Source organism: Erpetoichthys calabaricus, chromosome 4, assembly GCF_900747795.2.
Source record: "Erpetoichthys calabaricus chromosome 4, fErpCal1.3, whole genome shotgun sequence".
In the NCBI taxonomy this organism is placed as follows: Eukaryota; Metazoa; Chordata; class Cladistia; order Polypteriformes; family Polypteridae; genus Erpetoichthys; species Erpetoichthys calabaricus.
This window is the reverse complement of record NC_041397.2, coordinates 50,348,562-50,371,202: the sequence shown is the minus strand read 5'-3', so window position 1 is coordinate 50,371,202 and position 22,641 is coordinate 50,348,562. Positions and strand designations below refer to the sequence as shown.

The 22,641-nt window shown below is 37.2% G+C and overlaps 2 protein-coding genes across 2 annotated transcripts in view; both read left to right on the top strand.

Annotated features, from left to right (window-relative positions):
* sms (spermine synthase) overlaps positions 1-22,641 on the top strand; it is an 844,074-nt gene that overhangs the window by 302,905 nt on the left and 518,528 nt on the right. The window lies entirely within an intron of this gene.
* The window catches only part of phex (phosphate regulating endopeptidase homolog, X-linked), a 239,778-nt gene that overhangs the window by 115,369 nt on the left and 101,768 nt on the right, over positions 1-22,641 (top strand). The window contains exons 7-9 of the mRNA XM_028799436.2: positions 180-296; positions 18,913-18,996; positions 21,406-21,551. Of these exons, the coding sequence (XP_028655269.1) occupies positions 180-296; positions 18,913-18,996; positions 21,406-21,551 (347 nt within the window). The remainder of the gene's footprint in view (positions 1-179; positions 297-18,912; positions 18,997-21,405; positions 21,552-22,641) is intronic.

Here is a 22,641-nt window from a genome sequence, read left to right as displayed (position 1 = left end):
CTGTCTGAAAGAATTTCACAAAAGTCAATATAGGCAGGCATTCCTCAGACATAATTTTAATTTTTATTTAAGTGCAATGTGTTCTTCAAAGTGACTTTTTTCTTTCCACCTGCTGTTTTATTTCATTATTTCACTGTCTAGATTTAAAAATATTTTCCTTTATGTATCTTTGTTTTCAGAACCGGGAAGCGCTTTTAAAGCTGATGATTGACATCGCAGTCATGTTAGGAGCCAATTCTTCAACTGCAGCCACACACATGAAAGAAGTGCTTGAGCTGGAGACAAAATTGGCAGAGGTCAGTATAATAACGCTCTTGGAAATTAGTTGGAAAATATTTATTTATTTATTTCAACAGAAGTAAACTTTTTAGTGTTAAAACAAAGTATTTGTCCTTGTTAGCATGTAACTCTCTCTTATATTGAGATGGACCGATACCCTAGAAGCATTTCATTATTTTGTACCATTCTCTCTTAGTCTGTGACATTTGTTTGAGTGAGTTGTAATCTCATGCATGCTATGACTAGACTAGACAGATCATTAAAGTCCAATGGATCTTAAATACAGCCTGCAGTAGCTGATGAAAAATAACAAAAAGGATATGCATGCTTCAGTTGGCCTGGGGTGAAAGAAAATTGTGGTTACATTATTCATTACAGATACAAGTCCCAAGGAAGATTAAAAGGAATAATTTCCAAAACAGTGTTTTTTATCAATTAAGCTAACATTGAAGTGGCCCCAGATTCCACACTCTTTGTAGCCTATTCCAGCAGCATCAGGTTGAAGGCAGGATCTCACTCTGGACAGGACTTCACAATGGCTCACACTATCACACTCAGTTATATGGGGTTCAGTTTTTAGATCCAATTTATATACACAATAATGCTTATATCTTTGATGTGTAGAATGAAGGTCAGAGGATTATCATGTTGTTGTTTTTTTTTTTCTTTCTAATAGACAAGTACAGTAAAGTAATTAAACACATACACTAAAACAAACTGCCACTGGGGTATTAGCTTTTTATTGAACTACTTGCACTTAGCATATATATATATATACTATATATATATATAGTGTGTATATATATATATATATACTATATATATATAGTGTGTATATATATATATATATATATATATATATAGTGAAATAAACAACTGGACACATAACAAAGGTTTGGGGCAGCCTCTCATATAGTTTCTCTAGCTGCAAAAGGCTTTTAGTTGAGTACAATGTGTACAGGTTCGAGTCCAAAGTAGAACTGATTAGGTATGCAGGATGATGGATTTTTATTGTCTGTTCCCAGGAAGTGATGTCGTTGGGGCCGGGACAGGAAGGATTTCTCATATTTGGTCTGCTGAGAAAAAATAGAGAGGTTTAGCGCAACCTGCCACCCCCGGCCTGGTGTGGGATTGGTGTTTTCTGGTCCCTTTGGTTGACTCCCAAGCGCACGTGTGTGACAATATATATATATATATATATATATATATATATATATATATAAACAGTATATACAGTATATACAGTATATATATATATATATATATATATATATATATATATATATATATAATATATATATATATATATGGTTGAAATAGTTTACTGTCAAATAATGCAAAGAGTACGCGACGCGTGTTTCGCCCTAATTCTGGGCTCATCGGGCGTACACACTCTACTGCACTCCCTCTCGGGAATCGAACCTCGGAGCTAGAGGCGAAGCCCCTAACGTTGCGCCACGGCGTGTGGTTCGTTTATTTGACAGCATGTAGATCGGGGTAATTACATTGACGGCATTCGTAGTCTGAGTCACAATCTGATTGTATGGGTGGTTACCTACCAGGTAACGCTTGTGGTTGGTCAGCAAGTCGGCTAACATCCGCCACGATGCCCTCAGTTGTGAGAAGCAGATCATAGAATGGTTGAAATAGTTTACTGTCAAATAATGCAAAGAGTACGCGACACGTGTTTTGCCCTAATTCTGGGCTCATCGGGCGTACACACTCTACTGCACTCCTATATATACCCTACCAAGTGTACTCCTCCACTAAAGAAACAAGTGCCAAACATTTCGTACACAGCATCTGGACAAAATTTTCTGCAGCCATAGAGAGGACATGTAAACTCTCAGCAGACAAAGAGCACCCTGAGATTTCGGCACAGCCCCTGAAAATATGAGGCAGCAGTGCTGCCTGTTCTTAGTGTGTTACTAGGGGGCTCCGCCCCCTGCTCGCTTCGCTCGCCAACCCCTGGTGTTGTGAATTTAAAAAGAGCGTGATGTATGAATGAGATATAGCATAGTGTGAAGGTGTAGATGACGCATATAGGAAGCAAATAAAGTTGTCCATGTCCAAAAACGGGCTCAGAGAGGTAGATGCTAACTTTGTCTATGGTTTGTCCTTGTGATTTGTTGATGGTCATGGTCAAGGCAGGTCTAACGGGGAACTGTCACCGTTTAAGTGTAAAAGGTAATTCCAGGTCAGAAGTTGTAAGGTAATTGTAGGAATTAGAACAGTATTGTTAGCATGTGATTCTGTAAGAAGTTTTGCTTTAATAACATTGTGTGGCATGGTGTTGACGACTAAACGTGTACCATTGCATAAACCCTATTTAGTGTTAAGGTTTCTTAATAGCATGATTATTGTTCCATTTTTAAGGCTAAGATTGTGTTGTGGTAATCCGGCTGGGTTAATAGTGTTCAAATATTCTAAGGGGAAATTAAGATGGTCATTGTCGTCATCAGAGTCAACTTTGTCAGAGCTTAGAAAGAGCTGTGCCACTCCAGGAAGTAATGAAATGACCTGGTTATTAATGTGATCAACATTAATATTTTTTGGATAGAATATAGTTTGTTGTGTTAAAAGGGGTATTTGGTGTAATGAGATTGTTGTTCCAAATATCTCCATAACTCTTTTGAAAGCAATGCCAATTGTCTACGTATTTGAAGGTGGACTGAAGAATAGCCGAGCGCATGACATGTGAAACAATAGCTAAGCACTGTGTAAAATCTCCTCCTAATAAAAGTACCTTTCCTCCAAAGGGAATATTATTAATCATCAACGTTTGTAGAAGTTTGTCAATGGTGTTGAGTAAGTGAGTGGATGCCATTAGATGCAAAAGCAAATGAACTATTGTAGGATGTAATGCAGTTCCTAAAGTTTTTAGTTTCAGGTACTTCGTCAGTTAGAAGCTTCTGTAGATATGCAGGATATGAATGTAAAGGAGGCAGTCTAATTTGACCCTTTTGACAATAACGTGTAAATTCATTACTTGTATTGCCAGTTGTTTCTTCAGGGAAGTTAAGTGAATGACAATGATTGCAAATGACATTCATTAATCCCAATGAATTTTCATGAATAGTGGACTCATTATTGAACGCGTTGTCAGCAAACTGGCGCAATCGTTTAGCAGGTGTCTGTCGTTGATGTCCTTGATGTGAATGTTTTGTCTGTGCTGTTTGAGAGGCGCGTTGTTGTATGTGCAGGAATTGGGACGTGCTATTCTGGAGCCGTAATCGATTTGTCTGTGCTGTGTGAGAAGCCCGTTGCAGTTTACGGCGGTCATTGTTTGTATTGAGCCTTGCCTGTTTTTGTATGTCGGTTAGTCGTCCGACATGTATTGTTTTTTTTCATGCGGGTTTGTGTGTTTGGTCCCGTCACTCGAGCCGTATCGTTTTGTACCCGTGAGCGTGAATTCATGACTTGTTTGTTCTTCGGCGTTAGAAATATGGATAAGTAATAAGGAGGATCGTACTCACTGTTAACATTGAGCCTTTTCTGTGGTTGAACGGTTAATAGTGCATCAGTGTAATGAGATCGACCTATGCTGCATAATTTGAATGTGTTCAGATGACGTATATTTAATACGGACGGTTCGTTCAGTAATGGGGCTTTGTGTCTCATTTCTTATTTATGTTAGTGTGGTCGTGGGTCCGAGCTGTGCCACTCCAGGAAGTAATGAAATGACCTGGTTATTAATGTGATCAACATTAATATTTTTTGGACAGAATATAGTTCGTTGTGTTAAAAGGGGTATTTGGTGTAATGAGATTGTTGTTCCAAATATCTCCGTAACTGTTTTGAAAGCAATGCCAATTGTCTGCGTATTTTAAGGTGGACTGAAGAATAGCCGAGCGCATGACATGTGAAACAATAGCTAAGCAGTGTGTAAAATCTCCTCCTAATAAAAGTACCTTGCCTCCAAAGGGAATATTATTAATCATTAACGTTTGTAGAAGTTTATCCATGGTGTTGAGTAAGTGACTGGATGCCATTAGATGCAAAAGCAAATGAACTATTGTAGGATGTAATGCAGTTCATAAAGTTTTTACTTTCAGGTACTTCGTCAGTTAGAAGCTTCTGTAGATATGCAGGATATGAATGTAAAGGAGGCAGTCAAATTTGACCCTTTTGACAACAACGTGTAAATTCATTACTTGTATTGCCAGTTGTTTCTTCAGGGAAGTTAAGTGAATGACAATGATTGCAAATGACATTCATTAATCCCAATGAATTTTCATGAATAGTGGACTCATTTTTGAACGCGTTTTCAGCTAACTGGCGCAATCGTTTAGCAGGTGTCTGTCGTTGATGTCCTTGATGTGAATGTTTTGTCTGTGCCGTTTGAGAGGTGCGTCGTTGTATGTGCAGGAATTGGGACGTGCTATTCTGGAGCCATAATCGATTTGCCTGTGCTGTGTGATAAAGCCCGTTGCAGTTTACGGCGATCATTGTTTGTATTGAGCCTTGCCCGTTTTTGTATGTCGGTTAGTCGTCCGACATGTATTGTTTTTTTTCATGCGGGTTCGTGTGTTTGGTCCCGTCACTCGAGCCGTATCGTTTTGTACCCGTGAGCGTGAATTCATGACTTGTTTGTTCTTCAGCGTTATAAATATGGATAAGTAATAAGGAGGATCGCACTCACTGTTAATATGGAGCCTTTTCTGTGGTTGAACGGTTAATAGTGCATCAGTGTAATGAGATCGACCTATGCTGCATAATTTGAATGTGTTCAGATGACGTATATTTAATACGGACGGTTCGTTTAGTAATGGTGCTTTGTGTCTCATTTCTTATTTATGTTAATGTGGTCGTGGGTCCGAATCCTGCTTTTTGTGTATGTTTCGTGTGCTATGTCCGTAGTCTGTCCCGTTTTGTTTCCAATGGGTTTGTGTGGCGCTCGCGTCTGACTTCTTTTTTTTTGTGCTAGGGGGCGTTGCCTCATTTGTGTGTCGTGGGTCTCAATTCTCTTCTTTGTGTGTGTTTCGTTTCACGTCTGACTCCTTTTTTCTGTGTGCTATGGGCGCCTCATTTCTTATTTTACGTTGCTTTGCATCCGGTTTCCGTTGCTTGGAAGTGGGATTTTGTGGGGGCGCTTGCGCAGTACGTCTTTTGCGGCTACGGCCCATGGCCGGATGTCCCTGCGTCCATCCGGTTTACCATTCTCAGTTAGTAATATGGATGGGATACCTGGAAATTTGGATCACGCTTGGTAGTTAGCATAGTCTGTTAGGACAGTTTTTTCTGTCATCTTGTCAGTGGTGTCACACCCATAGAACTGATGAGCTGAGGAATTCAGTGCCTTCCCAGAGTTATGTGGAAGCTGTGCTTAACTGATTAACACTGAATGTATACAACACAGAACTGGCGGTTACAGAGTCTGCTAATCTGATCAGTTGGAATGCAGTTTGTGTGATTTCTGCATGATCATCTTGTTTCTTTAGATTTCTTTGAGGCTCTAGTCTACTTCCAAATATGTCCCATGTGTGTATGTTTAGCAGTGATAGTATTTTTTCAGGAGTAGATTGGCATACCTTTGAAGATTTGTCTGCTGTCTTGTGCCTGGTGTTGTGGGACAGACATCTAGTTCCTTATGGCCCTCTGTAGCATTAATATGTAAAGAAAATGGATGGATGATTATAAATATTATCATGCTAGGAACAGTAATTTTTCACAAGAATTGTGAAAGCTATTGTACTGTCACAAAGGGACTACACTAGCCTTCTGGTTCTTTTTTTATTGGAGAACAAGAAGAAATGCCCCTAAACTGTACCTTAGCTTGTTGGCCTTGTTTTACATCCTGCAATACTCACCCCTGTGAACTTCAGCAGTGACAGGCTATACGCCTCTGGGACTACAGGCTTCACCCGGTCGTCCACCACTGAGAGCGCCGAACAAGCATATCTTCCTGTTTCCCTGCGGGTCCTGGGTTGGACAGGAAAAAAACCCTAAACCCTCAGTGACTGCTAGTGTCAGTGAACACAAGCTAGTTTCAATGAAATAATAAACAGACTTTATTTTATCAAAACCTGTATAAGCTTATGTACATAGAAACCAGATATGTCAAATACCAGAACTTAAATGGATGAAATCTTACAACATGAATGGTTCAAACCAATGTCAAAAAAGCAAGATTTGTATCAGATAGTTAGCCTTGAGCAGTTACTGAGTCACTCCAGAGAATGCTGCAGGAGGCAGAAGAAGAGCAGATGGGCCTTTACAGGTGACAAGTTTCAAAAGGAGAAAAACGAGGAGAATCCTACAGAGAGCCTGAGATGCTCCATATCGCTCTGTTTTATAGAATTTTTAACAAATCTGTAGTTTTATGTTTTTACTTCTTCTCTTTTTTAGTAATTAGTATAATCTATCATTTTAGTTTAACTGTGATTTGCTCACAGTGCTCTGCGCCTACACTCAGTGAAAATAAGTTGTATACACAGGACCTTGGTGGCTGGTCTCCAGAAACAAAGCAACAGTAGCATCACGCTACAACTGATAACCTGCCAGTGGTCATGTTATGTGTCTGATCATTAGCTACTACTTAGCTAATAAAAACATATACTAACTAAAAAGGTATCAGTCTTTTCTCCTATATCTTCTTATAATCTTTTACACATTATTTTCATCTTATTTTAAGCTTAAATCATGAGTGATCATTTTACTTGAGTATGGTTTTATATTTTCATACATCTCAATGTCCCATCAGCCTGTTTGTATATATCCCATCAGCCCACATCTTCTGTTTAAGTACACAATAATAAATAATGCTAACCTTTCCTAAATGAGCTTTATATACTCATAATACTAATCATTCATCTAAAATCTGCATCTGTCTACATAATCCTCTTCTTATATTAACATATCACACAAATTGCATATTATGAGTCTTAATTTCAAATAATTTATTATTAATATTTTAAACCTTGATACACAAGAGACACCTAACAAAATATGAAATTTTGCCCCAAATTACAGAATTATAAACAATGCATGACAATTTACCATTACAAAAACAGAAAAAAAAATATGAAAGCATGATATCAAAGTCTCTGTGAAGCCTTTGTTTTATTCTATAAATGTCTTGATACACTTAGTCAATCCATTTTCCAATCAGCTTTACAGAAAACGACCATTATTTTTGTTTTTTTCTAATGACGAATAAGTTGAAATAGGCATTGTGGTGCTTTTTTAATTTTTCAGTATATATTCTTTGTGTATTGAAGTAACAAATATTCAGGTTTCACTAAATATATACAAGTATTAAAGCATTAAAAAATAAACTAGTTAATCACATGGACTACATTGGTTAACAAGATTTAAATTTGCTCAAATAAATTGTTTCAGAGACAGTGAATGAAATAAATTGACTATTTTTAACAAGTAAAAGATAATAATGAAACCAATGCAATTTAAAAAAGCAACATTATTTAATACCATTATATCAGCCATTGACAAAACAATTGCCAAATATTGAGTATAGGATCCGCCTAGGCCAAGGGTTTCACAATCAGTTTCTTACTAAGAATCCAATTCTTGCTGCAATTAAAACATGCTATTTAATTATATGTCTTATTAGTATTTGTATTCTTCCACCTTTAATATTATATATGTTTCTTTTCTGAGAACATTTGCTACTCTGTTTGATGGATTAGAGGAGATTCTCGTTTTTTAATATTTTTCTCCTTTGACATTGCATAACAGTCTCCAACCACGCGAACAGGAACAGTGTACATTTTCCGCACAGACATGGACCGGATGCAGGATTCAAATCCAGGAATCTTCGTCCGTGAGGCACCAGTACTGAACAGTCTACCACTCTGCTGCCTTTCAGTTTTACTGCTTTCCAAGTGTTTTACTATAATAGATATTTCATTTCAATGTAAGACATAATTTAGAAGAACAAATTAAAAAGATAAAAAGCATATATGTAATTTTTCAGTGTCAGGATAAAAGTTCACAGTGACGACACAGGGCTTATAAAAGAAAGTTAGTGGGCAGATTTGAGGAGATGCAGTTGATGTGTAGCAGGTCTATATAACTGTGTGTCCTAAAGCCAAAATACAACTACCTTGTAAAGGGAAAAGAAAATTGAGAAAATCTGAATTTTGTTCTTCTCCATCATCACAACATCTGCTAAGAAGGAGGAATCAGAGTTGGAAGAAGAGTATTATGTTACCAAACATCCTGGTGAATGGCCCTAACAAAACTGCAATATTGAAGAAAAGCACAACTCACGACTGTCTTTGGTACCATAAACATAGCATCTTACATCAATTACTCACAGGTCAAAATGGAATCACTTGGTGTTTCAATCAATGGAAGGAAATAAAACTCGGAATGAAACTATTTTTACAGTAAAATAAGCAATTAAGAGTTCTGAATACTAACCAAAAAAAGCTCCATCAGTAATAGTAAATGAATTCTAATTAAGAAACTTGCTGGAAGCTGAATCTGCAAAACTGAGTCTGACATCCCTGCCCTCAAGGAACATTTAATTTAATAAGAGATGGCTTGTTTCAGAAATACCTAATTATGGTGTTTTTACTTCTCCGTAAAGTTCACAAAGATTCACTTTGCAGCCATTACTTTATGTGCACAGGCATTTATTCAATCTCTAAACTTTTTTTTCTTTTTTGATTTTGTAAGAGTAAAAGCTCCTGATTGCTTTGTTTCTTCTAAACTAATTTAATATCAGGCAGTGTGGTGTAGTAGTTAAGGCTTTGGACTTCCAATCCTGAGGTTGTGGGTTCAAATCACACTACTAACAATGTGTGACCCTGCTTCTGCTTTAATAGGAAAACCAACAGATATGTAAACAGTTGAATCATAAATGGTGTCAGTTGCCTTGGATAAAGGCATCAGCCAAATAAGTAAATATAAAATCACATTTAAATAACAAGGAAGCTTTTAGTAGAGCTGTTAACTTAGTCCTATTTGCATCTGTATTTCTTGGTTGTAACATTTGTTCAGTACAAATCTATTCCAGATTACAAAATATCATGTTGAATAATTAAAACAGCACATTCTAATAAAACAGCAACAATTGCCTTCTAACTAATAAATTGGTTCAAACAAAAACCCAAAAGCCCTGTAGCCCAAAAACACCTGAGTTTGAAATCCTTGGCCAGTGTGTAATGTAACATAGCACTTTCAAAATTGGCCAAGCCTCTCTTGGCAGCACTGGACACAACGCAAGAGTCATTCATGGATAGAGCACTTAGTCCATTATAGGCCACATTCACACACACAATCCCATATTCACATTAACCTGACACATACTTCTTAGAGACATGGAAGATAAAGTGGAGAACCAGCTCGAAGGCCCATTCACCCACTTGCAGAATGTATCTATGACCTGGAGCAGGACTCAAACCCAGGATGCTGAATCCATGAGGCAACAGCAGTAATTCCTGCTCTGTCATGCTTCTGCACTCCTTTATGTAGCTCAAAGTTTTGGAAATGAAGACATTAACTGACTACAAGAGTTGCCTTCTTTTGAGAACCAGGAAAATATGTCTTTAGTGTGCAAGTATTATTTATTATACAGTATATTAAATGCATTCCGGAAATAATGACTTAGAACTTTACAGCAGTCAGCGAGTAAATACTGTTTCATTATATCACATATAATGCTATTTCACAATTTTCTTTTTTTCCGTAATATTTCCATACTCAAATAAAAAAGATGAACTATTCCCTTCCAAATTCCTGTTCTATTCATCATGAAAGTGGCCTCATAAAAATGTCAGGCTTGAATAATAACTGATTGCTCTGCAACAGTAAGTGCAGATAACCATGTTGCCTTGGTGTGATTTAGGTGCGATCTGAAGTTCTCTTCCATTTAAAGACATAACTGATGCCTCACACTTTCAGCAAAGATCATTTTATAGCAGCGTTCACATGAAGTGGAGGGCTGCAGAGGCTGCACATTTTTGTTCCTAGCCAATTGCTTAATTAAGAGACAATCCTTGATAATAAGAGAACTTGCTTGATTTTATGGCTTGTTAGTTCTTTCATTTTGCCATGTCAGGTCATTCTTATATTGTACATTTTTCTTGTTTGACTATATAAACCAAAGTTTCTTGGACTTGCAGATTAGAAATGCTCTGTTTTTCGCTTATTTTCTCTTCCATTTCTTTTCAAGTCTGTATATTCTGCATTTATAATGCAAAGACTGACTCACTCACTCACTCACTCACTCACTCACTCACTCACAAACAAATCACAATTTCTCATTTAGCTAAAAAGCTGAAATTTGGCAGGCTGGTACATCAAGATCAGTAGGCATCTGCTAAGAAAGGACATTCTGAAATTTAAATATTTAGGGGTAAGCCTCCCGCCCAAATAAAAATACTAAATACCCCAAAATCTTAAAAATGTTTTGACTGATTTGATTGAAATTTGGTGATGTTATAGAAAGAAGAATATTAGCTGACCCATGTGGTTTTATTTGCCGATAATTTTTAAATTTGTCCATATTTATTAACATTACTCTACCATGTATGGTCTGTGGAGGGACACCTCACGCCTGGACAAACTGGTGAGGAAGGCAGGCTCTATTGTAGGCACGGAGCTGGACAGTTTGACATCCGTGGCAGAGTGACGGGCACTGAGCAGGCTCCTGTCAATAATGGTCATCTCCAGACTGCATCCACTGAACAGTATCATCTCCAGACAGAGGAGCAGCTTCAGCGACAGACTGCTGTCAATGTGCTGCTCCACTGACAGACTGAGGAGATCGTTCCTCCCTCACACTATGCGACTCTTTAATTCCACCCGGAGGGGTAAATGTTAAAATTATACAAAGTTATTGTCTGTCTGTATACCTGCATTGTTATCGGCATTGTTATCACTTTTTAATTTAATATTGTTCTTTATCAATATGCTGCTGCTGGAGTATGTGAATTTCCCCTTGGGATTAATAAAGTATCTATCTATCTGTACCGAGGTAAAGCTTTATACAAATGAAGAATGCAGCAGAAGTTATTGACAGGCCATGCGAACAGTACCACTAACCAATAGGGTGATTGGACGACTGAAAAAGGGGTGGTGTCATAGACAGGAAAAAGAGACATAATCACGTTTGGCATGTACAGTGAAGTGTGAAATAGAAAGAGAAAGTTCAGCAGAGCTCAAGGAAGGTACACATCTCAATCATTAGCAAGTGTGCTATAAAACTCCAGTCAGGGTGCCAGGTGTTGTAGCTGTGAACACAGGTGTTGCACCACCGGAAGCAAAACGGGCAGGAGAAAGAAGCAGACGATGAAGTGGCGTCCTCGGGTCTAAAATAAACCTGAACCAACTCCATCAGTTTACACTTATACATTCACATCTACAGACAATGACAGGAGAACTCCCCACTCCTGAAATTGAGATACAATTGGTTACATTTGTTTTGTTTTTCCTATTGGAGCACAGGCTGGTGAACTGATGAGCTCATGGTCACAGTGTCAGTAGCATGATTTGAACCTACAACCTTAGGATTAGAACTACTATACACTGCCTGCCAGTAATACCAGCTCTTGGTAAAAAACTACAAATATACTGAATACTGAATAGCACTTAATTAGTTAGGTAGTACTTCTGACGGCAGTATAACTGATGTTCATTCTCTTATGAAATATTGCAAGCAAAGCTGGGTAACACAGCTAATACAGACAGAATTGTGGTCAAAGGGCAGAGTAAGTCAAAGCCAGACAGGGTACACATAACCAGATCCAATAAAACAGAAACAGGACAGAAAAAGTTGTCATAACCTGTAACTCAGAAAACTAACAATAAGAAAGACATTATTAAGTTTTTTTTTGTTAATCCAAATTTCAAACAACCAGCAAGTGTAAGACCCTAATCTTTATGACGTCATGGTATTGATGGCATTTGTTGTATGCTTCTGACCTAGTAGCAACCTCATCAACAAAAGCATCCCAGAATGGTGGCCCAAATACAAAAAAAATAGCAGAGCAGGAAGAACATGAATCATATTTAAATTGGAAAAAAATGCCTGATCTTGATCTTTCCATGTTAGACCCTCTGCAAATGACTTTTGACCTCAGTTTGGATCAGCATTTATATTTTGGAGATTGACTTTTTGTCTTCCCAGTTTCTGACATGTACACATTTAGCTTGTCATACTGACTATTTTTCATTTTCAGGTGTTTTTTACATGCATTACATTTCACTGCTAGTTTCCATCTTGGGCATTTTAATGATGAACACACCCGGTATAAACAGGGCCACGTAGTTTGGTGGGCTGCTGGTTCCTTTGGCATTTGGTTTGCGCTGTTGATTGGCAGCTAGTTAAGGAAACTGCAACTGCTTAAAGCTAAAAGAAGTAACTGAGGGCTGGGAATCATAACAATTGTATTTACTAAAATGACGAATGTTGCTGGATCAATAATTGCTTCAGCGGGAATAATTGGTTTCTAATTATAAAATTGAGCTGAAACAAATACCTGCAGCCACAGAAGCCTCCAGGACTGAATCTGATTGTCTTTGTTTATTTAGGGCTCTGTCTCTAATCTCTGTTTTTTGGTTAATTTTCTTTTCTTTTTTTTTTTGAGCATTTTTGGTTCTTTATCTATGATGCTGTTTTTATTAAGTCTTGTTATTAGTTACTTACATATTTTGTGTTTTTAATTTTGTACTTCTTGATGTCTCTATATGTTGAGTTTAAGGGCAGAACTGTGGGATTCTGATGTCCTTCATAAGGCCTAAGATGCCTCAGAACTATAGCTGAAGTATTTACTATTGCTCATGTTGTTTGACTCCTATTCTTCAGTTTATTTGTGTTTTTTGGTTGTGCATACTTGGTTTTGAATTTCTGGTCATTGGACTACTGTTCATTAGTTATTTGGTTTTGGTTCTTTTGTGAGTTGCCTCTTTTGAGGCAACCTTATATATTTACCTTTTTAAAATCTTTCTTATAAGAAATAATTTTACATATAATTGTGTTTGTTAATTTTTGAGCCAGGGGTTTTAATTTCTCTCTCCCTTTGTAAGATTTTTTGGGTTTTCAGGTCTCCAAGTCTCCTTTGTGATTTTCAGGACCAGTCTTACTTTGTACTGTGAGGCCTACTTACAGTTTGAGGCCTACAAGATTTAGGCTTCTTCTTGAGTTTCATGGGCATGAACTTCATAACATTAAGGACTCCTCTGGTGAGAAAGTACTTGGGGAAGTAGGTGGAGTTAGTTGCAGTTTCCAAAGTCTTTATCCAGGGCTGTGTCTCCATTGCTAAAAGAAAAGCAGACGGATGTTATGAACTCAACAATAAAGAGTTCCAAAAACACTTCTAGAAATACCCACTAAGGGAGATTTACTGTCAAACCCCTACTAGATATAAGGGCAAATGCAACATATTTTTTAAAATAAAAGATTGATTCTTCAAAAATTCTCTTCAGTAACAAAGAAATTCCATGAAGCACAAAATCAAAAGGATTTGCCCCAAACAATAAGGCAATGCAAACAAGTCCCAAAACAGTAATCCAGAGACATCAAAAAAACCACAATCACAGCAAAAAACACAAGTAAACTCATTGACACCCTAGCACATTTGAATATACCACCAGGAACTGTGGGAACCCCCACTTATATAGGAATAAGGGCAGTCCCTGGTGGTAATGGGCAGCTGGTCTCGCCTCTTGGGAAACCACCCACAAAACACAAAGAAAATAACAAAGACTTAGAGGCAACATCGCAAAAAGGAATTACATAAATAATTAACAAAAGAAACATTAACAAAGATAATGAACTCAAAAATGAACAAAAAAGGACCTGAAATAAGGATTTGAACCCCAGCCAGGGGAGGCGCCCTTGCTGAAAATGCAACACAAGTCACTGCCATTTTTCAAAACCATTACCAAGCTTATATTTGGCCTGTCCCTGTCCACTTAATCAGATACTCATGATGTTGACACTTACCTTACATCTTACACCTAAAGGGAAAAGGTTAATTTTTTCTTTTAAATATTTGGTGTAATTAAACCAGAAATATAAGAAGCACACAATGAGAAGTGATCATTGCATATGTGTGTTTACCTTTTCTTTCTTGCACGCACACCTCCATGAAGAGTGGCTATGACAGCACTCTAATAAGCACATTCAGGAAAGGCTAATGTAGCACTGCAGAATAGCTAGGAAAATAAGTATACAGCTCACACAGAAGTGCATACTGAATTGTTAACTAGGGATAAAATGTCTATTACTCTTATTAGTGTTATCCTCACAACGCTAAATAGGATAAAACTGTTATAAGGTAAAGCACAAGAAACTTACAAATGCATATAATGTAAATCCTAAATAAAAACAAGCTTGACAGATGATTGGGTCAGTATTCGTGTGGATCCAGTAAGAGACCAGAGGTTTAAAAAGCCTAAATTGTCCTGAGAGGTTTTTTGAATAGTTGACACAACAATAAACTGGGAAAAGCTCAAGAGAGTTACTTAAAATATACAATATAGTATTCTGGAGCAAAAACAAAGAAACACTGTCAATTTTAAACATGTCTGGCAAGAAAAAGGGCAGTCAACGCACAAGCTGAAACAGAATAAAGACTTCTTGTAGGGTCGTATGAAGAGACTGGAGAACAGACTGAGATAAATAATCAGGTGAGAGTTTTTAACACTAGAATTACCAGAGCCTACGAAAAAACTCGTAAATCCGTCCCACCTTAAATCGCATCTTAAATCCGTTTGCACCTCTCCGCCAGAGTCCTTTGTCATCTAAATGTGCTAATAAACAAAAGCTACTAGCAGCCAGCTATTCCATCCCCCCACCGACTTAGAACGAATTTCTCCTAGCTCATGGCTTGCCTTGATTTGATTATCTGGGATTGAAGTGGAGTTTTAGAGTGAAAATAATATAGTGTTATTTGGAATACATGCATTTCATGTGTGTTCCGTTTCTATAGTAGTCTGTGCAAGCACATTTTTAAAACAGAAACGTTTTTCATATTCTAATAGTAAATGACAAAATGTAGGCATAAACTATATAACGTATGAAGCCTGAAGTCCATATATCAAAGAAACACTTTCACAAAAGGTACAAATAAGAGAACACGTGCGCTTTTATTCAAAAATATAACTGCACAAAAAAAAAAAAGCCGCGTTAGCATGCCACATTGACATTCTTACTACAACCGCCGCGGTGGCGTAATGGTATCAGCTCCTGACTGGGGATCAGAGGGTGGCGAGTTTGATCCCGCACGGCTCCACTTCGAGAAGTGAACTGCTCTTATTCTTACAATTTTAGAATAACAACATAAATTTGATTTCAGTCTGTAACAGCCGGTGTAACTTATGATACTGGTAAAGGTTAGCTTTTTTTTTTTTTTTTTTAATTCACTTTTCATTCTCGCAGTCGCATTCAGAATCAATCCATACAACCCCATCTGACATAAAGACGCGCTATAGGTCTGCAGTGTACCACGATGCATACTACCACCACCCCCCCCACCCAAAAAGGGTTCTGACACACAAACGCTGGCGAAGCTGCCTTCTTCGTATCTCACCGTCACTTGAAATCAGCAGTTCTTAGCTGCTTATCAATCCATACAACCCCATCTGACACAGCTGTTTTCACATAAATAAAAGTGTACTTTTATTCAAGACTATAACCGAAGAATAAAGAAAGCAAGTTACAGTTGGTGGTTGATACGACAGCTTCTGACACAGCTGTTTTCACATAAATAAAAGTGTACTTTTATTCAAGACTATAACCGAAGAATAAAGAAAGCAAGTTACAGTTGGTGGTTGATACGACAGCTTGCGTGGTGCAATGCTAAGAACTGCTGATTTCAAGTGACGGTGAGATACGAAGGCAGCTTCGCCAGCGTTTGTGTGTCAGAACCCTTTTGGTGGGGTGGTGCATCGTGGTACACTGCAGACCTATAGCGCGTCTTTATGTCAGATGGGGTTGTATGGATTGATTCTGAATGCGACTGCGAGAATGAAAAGTGAATTAAAAAAAAAAAAAAAGCTAACCTTTACCAGTATCATAAGTTACACCGGCTGTTACAGACTGAAATCAAATTTATGTTGTTATTCTAAAATTGTAAGAATAAGAGCAGTTCACTTCTCAAAGTGGAGCCGTGCAGGATCAAACTCGCCACCCTCTGATCCCCAGTCAGGAGCTGATATCATTACGCCACCGCGGCAGTTGTAGTAAGAATGTCAATGTGGCATGCTAACGCGGCTTTTTTTTTGTGCAGTTATATTTTTGAATAAAAGCGCACGTGTTCTCTTATTTGTACCTTTTGTGAAAGTGTTTCTTTGATATATGGACTTCAGGCTTCATACGTTATATAGTTTATGCCTACATTTTGTCATTTACTATTAGAATATGAAAAACGTTTCTGTTTTAAAAATGTGCTTGCACAGACTACTATAGAAACGGAACACACATGAAATGCGTGTATTCCAAATAACACTATATTATTTCCACTCTAAAACTCCACTTCAATCCCAGATAATCAAATCAAGGCAAGCCATGAGCTAGGAGAAATTCGTTCTAAGTCGGTGGGGGGATGGAATAGCTGGCTGCTAGTAGCTTTTGTTTATCAGCACATTTAGATGACAAAGGACTCTGGCGGAGAGGTGCAAACGGATTTAAGACGCGATTTAAGGTGGGACGGATTTACGAGTTTTTTCGTAGGCTCTGGTAATTCTAGTGTTAACTTGGATCTTTCCTGAAACTGAGAGTTGGTGGCAAGAATAAATCATTTTGTGGATGAAGTAAAAATACACAGAACACCAGTTAGGTAGCAGCATTCTGAATTGGATGGACAACACAGATGACAGTTGCTGTAAGCCCTGCAAAGAAAGAGTTGTAGGAGTCCAACTAAAAGAGAACAGAAACCCAAACAATGCATTGTGTGGCATATGGAGTAAGGACAAGTTGAACTTTGTGAATGTTGTGAAGAAAGAAAAGACAACACAAGGTCAATGGAAAAAAAGTGTTGATTAAAAGAGAGAGAATTATCCGAGGCTTTTGACAGTAGTGGTGAGTGGGAAATACTAGGAATGAAAACTTACATTTTTAAAAATAACCTGTTGAGTACTTTAACATCAGAGTGTGTAGTGTGACAAAGACACTTTGCAGTTTCTCAATTAGCTTCTTCATTAAAGACATGCCAAATATCAATGCCATCTGTAGCAAAGAAAAGCCTTAGAGGCAGAGTTCCAAAGAAAGCCAAATCTGAAAGTGACAAATAAAAAGAAAAGATTAAAATGGACAAAAGAACACAGATATTGGACAGAAGATGAGAGCAAAAGTATTGTATGCTCAGCATCCTGGAGTCATCTTCTTTCAGTTGCAAATGACACTGGTATTTGGTGTGTATTTGATGAAGTAGCCAGTTGAGGACCTGTAAGACATTTGCTTCTCACACTTCACACTCCCATGTTCTTGTCCTCTTATACAGACCCTCCCCTTCTTTTTCTATCCTGGTTAGATCCAGTTTGCCCTTTTCTATCAGGATCTTGGGACTTGTTTGTGAAGTATTGACAAGTTATTTTCTGGCTATAGTACTGAGCTGTTACAGGTGTTTATGACACTGAGGAATCTGATGAAATTGTTTGCTTTTTGTTCAGCTGTGCTAAATTGCCAGGTTTTGCCCAGTAAGGAGCGTAGCTTCAGAGTTTGTGATCCTGTCAATCGTCAGGTTAAAAGGATCTTCGTTATCCAACTACTCAGATCCCAAAACCCTTCTCTAGCTTTAGTTTTGTTAGTGTTTGATTACTTACATATTTTGACCTCCTTTTTGTTTTCCTGGTTCAGACCCTTGCTTCATTTGTATCTTTTTCTCATTTTCTCTTGCCCTCTGGACAAAAATATCTTCTCTCAACACAGTAACATACACTTTGTATAAAATCTTCAGTTTCATGGCAATCTTTCACATGGAATAACCTTCATTCTGTAAAATAATAATAAACAGACAAAGCCATTTCATTTTGGCCATATTTGAACCCAGAACTGAAACTTTAGGAGTACCAGGACTTTGCAACCTAAATAAACAGAGTAACAGGTTTTAGTGGTGCTAATGCAAATTGAAAGATTTTACTAATTACCAATTCACTTTTAAAAATGACCAATTAAATGTGAGCTAAGGGAGCTGACCACTGGGACATTAAAATGCTGGAAACAACTTTCTCCTGGGGGCTTTCTTCCAGTCTAGAGATGAACATATTAAGATATTGTTAAAATCATGTAAAACTTAAAACCAATACTATTGACAGTTATTTTTAGACATTAACTAACTGATGAATTGAAATTTAAACTAAAAATGCACTCCATACATGATGATAAAATGCATTACAATGATTTTTCTATTATGAAGCTCTATAGAAATACCTATGGGATTATAATATCCTACTGGAAACTTATCAAAATTTAATAATATAATATAAATTTGTATCTAAAAGCCAACACAGCAAGCGCTTTCTGTACCTCAAACTTTTTAGCTTGAAAGTTTAGTACTACACAAAGCAGGATTTTTTTTTTAACTGAAAATATTCTCTATTCATATTAGAGATAAGAAAAATGCAGTTATATATTCCTAGATTAATCACATATTAATGTAAAAATGTACTGTGAGTCATTTATGCCAATTGGTAAAAGTTCAATTACTTCTCTTTTAACAGATTTTAATTCCTTATGAAAACCGGACTAGTGAAGCAATGTACAATAGATACAGTTTGTCTCGGTTGCAGAAATCAGTGCCACAGGTAAGTAAATAATATTTGCTGAGTAATATTTTTCTTTTCATTATCAAATATGAGAAGTTACTGGAGAAAGTACTCTTCACAAGATACATGTCAATGAGAAGCCATCTTTTAGGCTTTACTCCACTGGGGAAAAGGTCCATAAAGTCCTACTGTCCATCCCACCTTTTGGTAATTTATTCCATGTGTCTTTGGTCCTTTGTATGAAAACAAAACTTCCTAATATTTTTTTCAAAGCAAGATTCTTACCATTGCTCTATGTTTTGGGTGAAGAATTTATTTTAAAGCAACACTCATGACAACTTTAAATCGTTGTTTGCTTTATTTGAAAAGGTTCAACGCCCTCAGTTTCTCCTCATTGTCCATACCTCTTAGTCTCAGAATTAGCCTAGTCGCTTTCCTCTGAACTTTCTCTAGTGCTGCTAAGTGTTTTTTTGTAATGTCAGAAGCTCAGTTTATAACTTGAGCTGAAGGAATTCTCCTTTGGCTCGATTGGCTAAGACAGTTGTTGTCTGAACTCTGTGCAGGGTGAAGGCCTGAGTTTGCATCTAGGGAGCCTAGTGGAGATTAGTGGCAGGAGAATCACCTGTGTGAAGAAAATCAAAGGCAGAACACTGCATTATAATATTCGAGATACTTTTGATCAGGACTGCAAAAGTCAATTCTTGGCGAGTGTGGTTTATGTCAAAGACTGGTCTGACTTCTGGTGCGTTTTGGTACTGTGGGAGAAAACTGGAGCACCCAGAGGAAGCCCACTGGTTCCTGGGTACAATACACTTCACAAGATAAAGGACCATGTGTAGCCATCTTTTAGGCTTTGCTCCACTGATGGAAAGAAGAAGATGCCAAGAACTGAAACAAGGTGAGGAAAGTGGTAGTGTAGAATGTTAGAAAGTGAGAAGGGGTCACTCTGCCCAATAAGTTCACCACTCCTATTCACTCAGATTCTCCAAAATAACATCAGGTAGAGATCTGACTAACATCTCCAAACATCTGAGTTCCCTTCCAGGCCTGATCACCAATTCTATATATTTGGATGTTCTTCTTTGACTGTGTTGGTGTTCTACAGTTTCTCAAGTTTTCTCCCACACTTTAGGTTAGATGGTTTATTATGAGTAAGCAGATTTGTACTTGAGTGTGCCCTCTGATGGACTGGTATTCCATCCAGGACTGATTCCTGCATTCAGTGCTGTGACTCTGTAATTGACAAACTGATTTCATAAAATGAAAGACTGATTAATGGTCATTATCTTAAGGTTTATACTTTTAGTGCAGAAACAGAAAAACAAGCAGACTTATTCTTATTATCAGTAAGAATAAGAGTGTAAGATTAGAATGAGGTTAAGTATTGCAGGATTATAATTATTTTTGTAAAATGTACTGCATGAAACACAGTCTGTTGGAACAGAATAGGAGTACACTAACATGGTGACACATGAAAACTGCTAGCATTAATAACACCTTTTTTGTAAAATAATAAAACGGCTAACATATATTCTCACCAGTTACTGCAAGGGATGAAAATGGTAGCAAGGTACTATGGGAGGGCACCCTCTGCTGGGGAATATAAGTACAACATTTTTTGGATGTAGCCTAAAACACACACACGCACACATAGCTAGCACTACATTTCAATGTTGCTGCCATTCGCAGTGATATCTTTCAGTGGTAGCTTACATAAACCTTAGAGTGACCTCATGGATGTCACCTTCTCATTATATAGGCCAGCACCCTGGATGGCATTTAGTGGGCTGCCATTTTTCCTCTTTTATCTCTCTCTGTTTGGCTTCTGCCTTGCCTTTCCTAAAATTACTTTTAAGAGACAGTCCACCCACCTGTCTCTTTCCTTGACCACAGTTACTCCTGACTGCCAACATGCCTTAGCATATACAGTACCAATTAACAAACCAATTATGATCATTTTAAACAGCATGGCAGGCCGGCTGCCAGCAACTGTTCTCAGCTTGACAGCATATAAATATTTCCTTGCTTTATTTAAATGCAAACATATCCATTATACTTCCTATTAAAAATGGAATTTTTTTTTGGCTGAGGTGTAAATGTGTAAACACTGGTGAAGGGAAGAGAAGGTTATCTTGTTTGTAAAATTAATTTGAACAAAAAGAAAATGTTAATTTACTTGGAGTCTGTTCAAAAAGAAGAATCTTCTGAGTAGGTAAAATTAATTAGATCTTGGGTATTTCCAAAGATTGTCTAATTAGTGGAATTATTGAAATAAGAGGACAGACCCCCTGTGACTTGAGTCTGAGTCTTTTATATTTTATCTAATGCAATTATACATGGTCTCTTTGAAATTAAATTTATGTGTGGGGGTTATGCTCTAGTTATTTATTATTAAAATTTTGAAAATCACTTTAATAAATATATATGCTCCTTTATTTATCGTTTCAGTTTGACTGGCTTGGGTACATTAAGGCAGTAATAGATACAAAGCTTGCTCCTGAACTCAAATCTATAGACAAGACAGAGCAAGTGATTGTGAGAGTTCCACAGTACTTCAAGAGTCTATTTAATATACTTGAAACAACAGAGAAAAGGTAGGTGTAACAATTACATCCCAATTTTGTAATTATCAAAGGTTTTATGGTGTAATGGTATTGTTTTTTACTATCTCTTTATCTTCCTGATACTAAAGATTTTGAGATATCTTTGTATTATAAGCCAATTTTGAATTATGTGCATTTATAATTCTCGTAGCAGCAGTCATAAGTACAGTTATTTTCCTAAATGGTTAGAAGGCAGTTAGCCAAATAGGTAGCAATCAAATTACAGAGCAAATTGGTCACTGAATAGATTGTTCTGAGTCCTGCATGTAATTCATGTTTCGGTATTTCTTCATAGTATACCTTGTACCTGTGCAGGCTCCAGTCTGAAATGAGAATAGAATCAGGAGACAGGAGTTGGCAATATAAACTAGCTAAGGTGGAAACAAGGAGCTGGAGAGTCAAAGAAACAAGATCAGAATGAGAAACCAAACATCATAGTTAAGGGGCAAAGCAATAGAGTTGAAAATTACTTTGTGAACTGAGCCAAGATGTAAATTGTGGATGTAGTCAAAGGACAAAGAGGTTTGTAACCTGAAATCAATATAAAAACTCAAAAGAAAATCAACAAGGGTTTTAATTTGTATATAACAACTTAGACAACAACCAAGAAGCACACATTTCTGACCTCTATACTTTTGACTTGGAGATGTTACATGCCGCACACTTCTGGTCTGCTTACAAAGTAGCCATCAACAGAAAGGCCTCAAAATTGCAGTCCTTAAATGAAGATGGCACTGTGGGATAACAAATTTAATTTTTATCATTGTACCATATAATAAATTTGTTGACTGGTTTCCCTGACCTCCAAACCCCCCAAAATAATGTTTTTAGAAGCCAAAAAACCATTTAGAAAAAATTTCAATAAAAGGCATATCATGACAGTACCTTCTGTCTCTGTTTTTTTTCCATATCTGTTTGTTGTGTAAATCTCATTTGAGTCTGAAACTAATGAGTTATAAATTGTAGGAGGAGTAAACAGATAAAAGCAGAACAAAGGGGCTTCTCATCTGATTAATAAGTAGTTGGAGCATCTCACAGAATAGTGTCAGTAATACAATAGCAGCAACATCACACATTAATT